Raw genomic sequence first — 10,954 nt, forward strand, 5'->3', positions numbered from 1 at the left:
TTCCGGTAATTATAACGTGGATAATATTTTGAGTGTAGAAAGAGATAGCATGTTGCCATCCTCCTGATCCCTATGAAATCGCACCATATTTCAAGGGCAAAACATTTCATCGTATGTGTGAACGAGGTAGCATATCATCATCGCTTTTCATGCATGTGAATCTGACAACTGACAGCGGGTACAAATAAATTTGAGCTCAGGACAAGAGTTCATTGTTACTCGGTATAGAGATGTCAATGGCTTGGTGAATAATTATCGCTAAAACCGAGCTATTGGTGCTTATTATGGTAGTCACTTCACGGTGAAATAGATTTCACTCTCACGCTCACTTCACTTTTTTAAACCCATTCCCGATTCCACCTCAAGTGAGGTAACAAAAATCACCACCGTGGAGTGAGATTGACAGTGAAGTGAAATTGAGAATAGGACAAGTGAAATGAGATTGTTTCCCAGCTCAAAAATTTCTAAATCCCAAAAAGTAGTTTTTTTCTTTTTTCTAGATAACACCAGATCTTGACGTGTTCTGCATTTCTAAGACATTCGGCATAGTAAAAATGTTTTTTTCGGTATCGAAAATTTCCTGAACTAGTTTGCATTTTTTTCATCGGGCAAAAAAAATGAATATTTTACCGCTTTAAGGCACGGATCAAATTCGGATTCGTTTCGTAACTGAAGAATAAATCCAATATTTACCATTAGATCACAAATCAATCAACTTTAAGACTTATGGCATCTTCGTGGAATTATTTCACCGTTCGAAATGGTCGTGAAATAATTTCACGCGAAACGTCGCTTTTTCCGTTCTCACTTCACTGATATGACACTCATAATAACCCAGAATCCACGAAAGATGTCACTTTGCGACGTTTTTCTCACTTACGTGAGTCCCGTAATAGGATTTTATTCACTTCACTCTGATTTCACCGTGAAGTGACTCCCGTAATAAGCACCATTGACAACCCTATACCGAACAACGGTGAATGACAATAAACTCATGTCCTGGGCTCAAACTCATTTGTGCCCGCTGTCAGCTGTCCGATAAAGGCGTATGAGATGAGAAGTGGCGATGATATGCTATCTCGTTTACACTTACGTTGAGATGTTAGCCCTTGAAACCTGGCGTGATGCCATAGGGGTAGTCCAACTGATGACTCGAGGCAAAAACATCATGTCAAGAAGACTGGCATCTCTGGATCGATCCCATACAAATTATAGACGCTATATATAGAACTGCGGACTGAATCGCAGCGAGCCAAAACAACTGTCAAACGAGCGAGCCAAAACGAACATAATGAAAAATGTGTATCAAACAAATAACAACAATATAAAAAACCAGCGTTGCTAGGGTTGCTGTCTTTCACTCCGCAGGTGTATATATATAGTGTTTATAATACAAATGACAAGCGTCAAATCAAACAGCGCACTCCATCTATCAAAGGTGGAAGTGTGCATCGCTGCGAAGACAGAGTGGGCGTATGTGGTAGTCCAACCTGTGCGTTCAACTTGCATTCGCATCGCCAGCACACACTCTAGCTTGCGTCAGTTTTACTTTTACTCGAAAGACTGCGCTACCAAAACTGTCGCTCAATCTCTGGCAAAGTTCCCAGTCTTCTTGATATGATGTTTTTGCTCGAGGTAATTAAAAAGAATATTTTTGTGTGTTGTGTGTGTGCCTCCCCAGCTGGTCTCGAGGTACGATGCTGGCCTAACAAGCCAGTTGTTGTAGGTTCGAGTCTCGGCTCGGGAGAGACTGTTAGTGTCAGTAGGATCGTAGCGCTAGCCCCGCAATTGTCCTGTACACACAAGGGTTACCATTTGGTCAGAGTTAAAAATCAGGACACCTTTTTTTCTGGCACAAATTTGATCTAAGCTATTTTCATTCTTTGAGATATCAATAAATGAAACCACAATCTGAGATTTGCACTGCAACATACGCCAAAACACTCATTCATTTATTTAACGTATTTCTCGGACGATTCATTTCTGCAACTTTGATTCATCAGGCGTAAGTAGATACACATACATAAGACATACGTAACACTGGCGTTTTTTCTGGTACACGTTGCCCCATAGTACTCCGTACCTCATCCTGTCCAACTGCTCGACAAATAATGAACAAAATTAATTTTCTTTTTTTCGGCTTTATCGAGTTCCAAAGAAAATCCCATAAAAAACTGTCAAAAAGTGTCAAAAAGCTCTTTACAAAATCAATGCAGCATTTTTCGAATGGGAACGAGACAAATGCAGGGCTGCGCAGGTACACCGCCTTCATAAACTACTCAAACAGTGATTTTATTCAGAGGGTGGTACCAATTCGAGTAGTTCATTTTGGGCCAACCTCTTTGGAAGATTTCTTCCAGAGTGTTACGTATGTCTTATGTATGTGGTAGATACCTAGAAATGTAGAACACGTAAGCTGTTTGAAATTATACTTAACAACTGTCAGATGCTTACGGGTTCAACGACTATACAATTTTTCCCACCCCTTTGGCATCACGCGATGTTTCAAGGGCTAACATCTCAACATATGTAAAAACGAGATAGCATATCACCGCTCCTTTTCATACATGTTTATCTTACTGCTGACAGCGGGCACAAATTAATTTGAGCCCAGGACATGAGATCATTGTCATTCACTGTTACTCGGTATAGGGATGCCAAAGGCTCGATTTTTCCCGTCAAGATTCAACCAAAGAAAAAATTCGTTCAATATGAGACCGTTTCTATCCGGGGTCAAGATGAGTACTGAACAATCTTCACCATTTCTGAATATCTGGCATCATTCAGAAAAATCAGGACAAATGCCAAAATATGAAAAATAAATCAGGACGCTCTAAACGGGTCTCAAAATCAGGACATGTCCTGCTAAATCAGGATGGATGGTATCCCTAACTCAACAGTTGGCTGCGAAGTCTGTGTATAGTAAACAGAAGGTCAAGTTCCGAATCGGAATGTAGCACCAAGGCTTTGCTTTTTGTGTGTAAACCAACTATCTGGCATTCCGCCATGTTTGAAGGGCTAACATCTCATCGTGTGTGTAAACAAGATAGCATATCACCGCCACTTCTCAGAGTGAGTAGATAGAGTGGCGCAGAGAGAAATTCAGTCAAAACAGCAACACGTTTTTTTATGTATCCACCAAAATATTTACTGGCAGCCTCTTTTTGCGCAAGTTTCAGTTGACTTCAACGGTGTGTTGTTATTGTCAGAGTGAATAGATAGTCATTGTATTTAAATTTAAAACAAGTTCGTTTGATAGAGTTTGATAGAGATAGATAAAATGAAGTGCGTTTTGTGTAATAACAAAAAACAGTAAGGAATGTGAGTTTTTTTCGGTTCCCGAAGAATCCGATTGTGGGGAAACAGTGGATGGATTTTTGTTGCCTTCCAGCAGACTCAACAGCAGTTTAAACATTTTTGAAAGTTGCCACGACATCCAGAGAAAATTAATTGTACGATTTGTTACATATAGACTGAGAATTCACGAGCCACGCAAAACCCGAGCTAATAAGTTTGACAGCCGTTCCATGGCAGCATAGCTTATGTCGCAGTTTCTTGCGTATAAAACATAAAAAATTGAAATTGAGGCAAATAAACTGTTTTTTCGTACTTTTGTCTAATTGATACCAGCAAACGATTCACTCAAATAAACAAAATAAAAAAAAAAAAATCAATTTATGAAAAACTTTTTTTTAATGATTACAATACTTTTTCCAACAAATCTAGCGAACAGCAATGTTTGTTTACTTTGCTCGTTAGGTACAGCGTTTGACGGTTCGTTTGGTTTTTCTGGTTTTCAGACTCTGCGTCACTCTATCTATTCACTCTGGTGTAAACCTAAGAGAAGAGTGACCAAGATGATACCTCGGTTTGCTCCAGGTTTTTTGCTCTAAACGTGATTGGCTGATTTTGACAGCACGCCTGTGTGACAATATTCCAATAGGGTTCAGCTTGCCGTGTTGCTAAACAGCTGGTGTTTGACCCAATCATTGAGTAAGTAAAAGTAAAATATTGTGGAAAAAAGAATTTGAATGAAGTGCCAATCGTTTGGTCGTAAATTTTTATCGATTTCCCAAAAATGCAGAACCTTATCGACAGTGGCTAAAAATATGCGTAAAATCTGAACATCACTGGCACTGGCACCCGAAAAATGGTCAGTTCACCCTTTTCTTATGTCGATTCGGGCAAACCGGTTAAATGTTGACTGCAATTATTGATAGCATATCAGACAGTTTTGAGCAATTTCTCAAGGTTTTTACATGGTATGTGATATTCTAAGTGATATTTAGTTTATTAATTGTGCCCCAAAACAAAGTGAAGCAAACTGTGACAGCAGAGAAAGTAGTTTTGGGATAAACGGTACAGAAATAGATGTTCGTAACGCTTGAAGGCTACCATACCATTCCCTTGACCATTAGACAAAGAGTGTACTACAGGCTTAAGACAAGACGCGACAGCTGGCTTCTTATTGTTCTTTTCGTAACGGCCGTCATCCCCGTCGAAATTTTTTTGAACGTTCCATACCGTTGATGCCAGAATGATTATTTTTAACAACTTCTGCAGGTCAATGGAAATAAAACAAATTAAAATTGCAATATATAGGCGAATAACTCAATTTTTATTTATTATTTTATGTTCAATAAAGCATACTTCTACTATAAAATTTTTTCTTCCTAAGTTTCTTGGTACCCAAGTTTTTTCTTCCTAAGTTTTTTGAACTTCAACCGAAATAGTAAAAAACGATTAATCAATGCATTTTAATGTTATAACAGTGAAATACATTACTCGGTAATATCATGTACCTTGCATACTTTTGAATCATTATTTATGAACAATTATAATAGCTAAATTATTACTCTCCAGCATAACTGCTTTACACACTTAAATTTTTTTGCCGGATCTCGGTAATTTTTGCCGAGAACGGCACCACTGAGTGCTCGGTTAGAAAAAAATGACAGCTGTCACATTTTTTCGAAAATCTCGGTTCAACCTAACTGAAGTTTCGGCACAAAATATTAACGAGCCGAAATGTCAGTTAGGTGAACCGAGATTCACGGAAAAATGTGACAGCTGTCATTATTTTTTTAACCGAGCACTCAGTGGTGCCGTTCTCGGCAATAAATTACCGAGACCCGGCAAAAAATTTTAAGTGTGTACAGTGAAAAGTAACCTCGTTGTATTTTCTACGTGACGATTGCGTTATCGGATTCAGCCAAGAGCAGCCGGTTCAAATTGGTTGAATGTAACGGTGACCAGCTGTCACGTCTTGTCTCAGGTGTAAACGATTAAAAGTTGCGAAGAAATGAAGGAGAGTTTGGCCCAGGGGGATGACAACTTGCTATCTCTTTCTATGTTGAATGAGTGAAGAACCTTTCCGACTAAAGTGATAAGTATATGGAGTTTTTGCTGGGCATTTGCTCTAGGGTTTTATTATAAATAAAGTAAATAAAGCCCCAATACGTTCCCTACTGCCAAAAGTGTAGAAATAAGATAGGGCTGCCACATTACATACATACATTCAGAAGTCACTGACAATGTTTTCATGGTAAAATTATTGTCAATGGTAGATTCAACAAAAAAACGTTGTTGAAACATGGTAATATCAAAAAATGTTTGCAAGCTTACAGTAAAAATATCATGTTTTTTATGGTTACAATGAAAAACATCATTCATTTATTGTTCTTACCGCAAAATATATCGTATTTCTTTTTAATGTAGACTCTGAGCTCGATAAGCTCGCTTGATTTTGGATCAAGGGAATGGGGCCCTATCTAAACTCTACACGTTTGACAGTAGGCAACATAACCAGGCTTAATTGAGAAATAAGGCAATCCACGGGTGACGTTTCACTGCTTGCACGTTTGTTACTGTTGCTGTTTTTCAAGCGGCAAAACCAAAACCGCAATCTTATAATGTCGGCAATAATATCAAAAGTGATTTTTCATTGTTGTGTTTAGGATTGGCACTCGCGATACCAGAGCTACCGATCGGATAACATTTTTTTCACACTTTTGGATCCGGATTGCATCCAAGTTGCAATCGATCGAACATACATAAAGCTGTCATAAGTGGAAAACAGATTATAATCAGCTGATCACAACTGTCTCGTGGATTGTTTTATAAAATCTCGCCAAACATGTGAAAAGGGCCCATGTGCCATATGTAAACAAGCCAAATTTTCTCGTTTTTTGATCGATACAAGCGAAATCTGCTCTTGCCAATAAGATTTATTGATAAAAGAATTTACTCTTAATCAAACAATCTAATTTGTACGAGTAGATTTAGCTTGTATTCATTGAAAAACGTGAAATTGTGGCTTGTTTACATATGGCACTTGGGCCCTTTTCACATGTTCAGCGAGAAATAAAGCCCCGAGGCAAGCGCCAGAGCTGCCAGATTTTATTTTGAAAAATCTGTATGCAGCCGTAAAAAAATCCTCATTTTTCTGTATGTTGTTCGTGTGCCTACAAGTGCTTTGGTTTGGGGTAACTGGGCTTGGCATCCAACCTTAAACTTCGCCTGGAACCGTAAAAAGGTTGGGTAAAATTTCTGAAAGAAAACTCAGGTCTATAACCGTGTTTTTTTTCTGCTAGAGAGGAAAATAGAATCCGGTATTTTTGTTCCAAAGCTTCCCCGATTAGCCAAATGTCGAATGTGCAGAAGAAATCAAACAAAAGAAATTTCCCGCTAAGTAAATGCCAGACGCCCAGCAGAACTCGAAAAACTACGCTCGACGCCTGGGTTTGAATCCCAACGCCGACATAGGTGTCGATGGTTTTGGGGTGGCGTGATCCACCCACAACCAACCCAACCGGTCTAGGTTTAGTCCTAGCCGACACCGGGAGATTTTCTGAGGCGAAAAATCTCTGGGATCACGCATTCCATCGCATGAGGAAGTAAAGCCTGGGTGGAGTCGCCTCCACCAGTGGCGGAACCAGATCGACGAAAAATAAGCAAGAATAAAAAAAATCGATTGCTAAAATTCTGTACAAATCTGTATTAAAAATCAATATTCTGTATGTATACTGTATTCTGTATTATTTCTTTATCGTGGTCAAAAAATCTGTATAATACAGAAAAATCTGTATACTTGGCAGCCCTGGCAAGCGCCCAGCAAAAGCTTTATATACTTATCACTTTAGTCGGGAAAACTCTTCACTCATTCAACGTTGAAAGAGATAGCATGTTGCCATCCCCCTGTTTCGGAACAAGTAGTTTCTGGTTTTCGAGCAGCTGCACATTTAATTAAATTGGCAATTCTGGCAACAGCTTTATTTGCGCTAGTGATGGGAAATATCGCCCAAAACAGACATCGATAACAATCGATAATTCCGGGGCTTTTATCGATGTTATCGATAAGTATCGATAATTTGACAGCTAACGTTTGCGGTAAAATTTTTTTTTTCAGGTGGTGAGAAAAAAAGTATTTCAGATGGTGATGAAAAAAAACTATGACAGATAATTGAGTTGGATAAATTTCCCATGGAAGGAAGGAACATGCGTGTAGCCATGTTTTAAGCTCTTTATTCGTTTTTTTTATTAATTCTTCCTCCGTTTTCGCGACAAAATTGTTGGAGTAGATCTTGCGCTTCAAGTTTGCCCAGAAATTCTCGATGGGAAGCAGGTGAGGGACATTGGGCGGATTCGCCGACTTCGGTACCACATCGATGTTAAGCCACGCCATCTCCTCCAACGATCGCTTCGAGTAGTTGGCCGACGTCAAATCTGGCCAGAACACCGTGTCTTCGCGCTTATGGTATTTCTTGATGAACGACGCAACTCCTGTCAGGCACTTCGTACTAAAATTTCCCCGTTCACGGCCAGCCCGGAGCGAAAGAAGAGCAACTTTGACATCCCTCTCTCGCTGGTTGTCAGCCACAGCCGCACCTTCTTGGGGAACTTGGTCTGTGAAATAAACTTTACCTCGGTGCTCACTTCCTTCGTGGGGAGGTAAAATACAAAGAGCCCTGCTAGTCATTGCCATCCAGGGTAAGATAGGTCTAGTTGTCCAATACCACTGCCACGTCGCGATTCGCCGGGAAAATCGACTTGACCATCTTATTCAACCGCTGTCGCTGCGTCATTGCCTGCAGCTCCGAGACCAGTGGACGGGACTGCCGCTTCCTGCATGTATGTCCATGTTCTCCTGATACTTTTTCACTGTTTTAGAGCATGCACGAACCTCTCGGCCAAGTGCACGCAGCGATTTAGCCACTTTTCCCTCGGTCTTCCTCTTCAGCATCCTTTGAAGCTTCTTGTCGCTCAGGGTCGTTGGCCGTTCGGAACCGGGCTTTCTTTCGATGCTCTGATCGTTGTCCAATAGAGTCAAGATGTTGTAGATGCCAGAACCGGCATACCCGGCGTCCACAAAGTGCCGCACGATGTCCGTTTTTGACGCGGCGGGGTACCGTTCTTTGAACGCGCACACTTCTGAACGGAGTAGCGTCACTTTTTTCGCCCTCACAGTTAGAGTTTGACTGATAGAGCTGTCAATTTTTTTTTGCTAACTCATGGGTTACAATGATTGATGATGCATGAGTAGTTTCGTCAGTGCGATTAAAGGTAAACCCATGAAAAATCGGCAATTTTTGTCCATTTTTTTTTACCGCAAACGTTATTTGACAAATGGATGCGTTTGCGTTGCGTTGACGTCAATGTGACAGTAAATGTATGGGCTAACTGTCAAATTGCCGCAAACGCAGCCGCAACGTATCCATTGTGTTAAGGCCTTGAATGACAAATCTTACGACACTGCGAATGAAAATTCAAACAACCGAACGAGTTAAACAGTTTGTTTTGGAAAGTCTTCGGGTTTTACGCCGGGAGTGCTTTCTACGGAGTAGTTTCAATCCGAAGTTCATTTTGAAGGTTGTATAATAAGGGAAATAATTGAAGCAGGCAAAATTCTGTCAATTTTTAAATGGCCAAAACTTCACGAAAAATGAATCAATTCTGACAAAACAGGTTTCATTTTACTGGAAAACTGTCCTAGTTTCCTTAAATTACTTGAGAACTGGACGTGACCAAGGGTCACTGGAAATGTTTCGGATTTGTGGATTCGGAAAATGTACACTTTGACACACACTCTTGAAATCCGAAACATTTTAGGTGTAGGTTGGTCACACCAAGTACTCAAGTAATACTAATATAATACTGTTTTCCAGTGAAATGAAACCGGTTATCAAAATTGATTCATTTTTCGTAAAGTTCTGACCATTTAAAATTCGAGAGAATTTAATTTATCTCAATTATTTTGTCTACCCCCTGTATATATACGGATACTTTTTTGGCGCAACAATGTCGTTGATTTGGATTTTTTTTGGAACTAAAAATTGTTTGTCGGGTAACAGATACTTTAAACTTAAACAGTTCCAAGCTAAACTAAACAGTTACCAGAGAATTACCAATAGACTGCTGCTATGAATGTCTATCATATTATGAGAGTTGGCAAGCCAAAGAAAATGCATTTTATTACAATTTCGTATCATTGCTTTTTATGAGATGGTGCAAAAAGTTTGGTTATTTTTTAAAAGTTCTCCAGTACTAAGCTGTCGAATTCATCTGTTCTTAGGAAACTAAAAACTATAAATACCTTTTTAGTTACCATTATTTCTCAGAAACTCAGTGACACCCGGGGCGAACCTTTACACCACCCCCAACAATGCTAAATCTTGTCGAATAGCAGCAACCAACAAATACTTAGCGGCAAAAGTAATTCCTGGGGTAGGGTAGGTGAGGTCTTCTTCTTTTGGGTCTCCTCCAGTAACCAACCGCACTGACTTGTGCTCACCCTTATAATATCGATAATTATCGTTAACGTCAAAAAATTAACGATAATATCGGTGTCCAGCATTTATCGATATTATCGATAAGTATCGATAAGTTTCCCATCACTAATGCGCGGGATTGCAACTTGCGTTGCGCACTCGTGTTGTGAAGTTGGATTCTTTTTGAACAACTGACTCTGTTCCTCTTTTTGTTCAATAATAATATTTAAATTTCTTTATATAAAAGTTATTTAATTCACTATCAACTATGAAGCCTGAAACTAAATGCGTTCTACGTTTTGCCAAATTGTCTAAGGAAGCTTTCGCTCCGACTAAAGGTTCAGAAAAAGCCGCAGGTTTCGATCTCAAAAGGTAACCCAATAGTATAAGGTTTAGATCTAAGAGTAATAACTTGTAGCTATTTTCTAGCGCATACGATTACATTGTTCCAGCCCGCGGCAAACAACTAGTTAAGACCGACATCCAAGTTCAACTACCGGAAGGTTGCTACGGTCGAGTAGCTCCCCGATCCGGGTTAGCTGTGAAAAATTTTATCGACGTCGGGGCCGGAGTGGTTGATGAAGATTACCGAGGCAACCTCGGTGTGGTTCTGTTCAATCATTCCGATACGGAATTCAAAGTGACCCGAGGTGACCGTATTGCACAGTTCATCTGCGAGAGAATCTTTTACCCCGAGTTGGAGGAAGTGACTACCTTGACTGAAACTGAACGCGGAGCTGGCGGTTTCGGTTCTACCGGAACACAGTAAGAAGGAGGGAGGAGTAAATGTAAACGTTTTAGAATAAGTTTCAACTTTTCGTTTGTATCGTTTTGTTAATAAACATTACCCATTTAATCAATTACAGTTATATATGAAAGCCGATCCGAAGTCATAAAGTAAGAAGTAATATTCTTCTGATCTATTATGTGTTATGCCAATGACATAGCCAAGGGGTTGCTAGGGTTCAACAACCCCAGAGACTATGATCTTCAATGTTTCTTTTGATTTTAAGGTTCTGTGTTTCCGTTATTAGAGTACCAATGGAATATATGGGAAAACATTGACCTTCAAATTTTTTGTAGCGGCAGGGCTTAAAAATTTCGTCTTCGCGGGAAAAGTCCCCATGCATTTTTGCATTAAAAATATCGGTCAAAAAAGTGGCACTTGGCTTGAGACCCGAAAGCTG

At 39.7% G+C, this 10,954-nt stretch overlaps 1 protein-coding gene across 1 annotated transcript; it reads left to right on the plus strand.

The window, feature by feature from the left end:
* Positions 1 to 9,899: 9,899 nt before the first annotated feature.
* Positions 9,900 to 10,627, plus strand: LOC129727917 (deoxyuridine 5'-triphosphate nucleotidohydrolase). Its single transcript, XM_055686198.1, has 2 exons — positions 9,900 to 10,139; positions 10,197 to 10,627. The coding sequence occupies exons 1-2, from the start codon at positions 10,036 to 10,038 to the stop codon at positions 10,534 to 10,536; spliced, it is 444 nt and encodes a 147-aa protein (XP_055542173.1). The 5' UTR covers positions 9,900 to 10,035; the 3' UTR covers positions 10,537 to 10,627.
* Positions 10,628 to 10,954: the final 327 nt, after the last annotated feature.

This window comes from Wyeomyia smithii, chromosome 3 (assembly GCF_029784165.1).
Source record: "Wyeomyia smithii strain HCP4-BCI-WySm-NY-G18 chromosome 3, ASM2978416v1, whole genome shotgun sequence".
Taxonomy (NCBI): domain Eukaryota; kingdom Metazoa; phylum Arthropoda; class Insecta; order Diptera; family Culicidae; genus Wyeomyia; species Wyeomyia smithii.

Coding starts and splice junctions, on each gene's coding strand:
- LOC129727917 (XM_055686198.1), top strand. CDS start 10,036: ATGAAGCCTGAAACTAAATGCGTTCTACGTTTTGCCAAATTGTCTAAG. Junction 10,140..10,196: donor GCAGGTTTCGATCTCAAAAG/GTAACCCAATAG, acceptor GCTATTTTCTAG/CGCATACGATTACATTGTTC.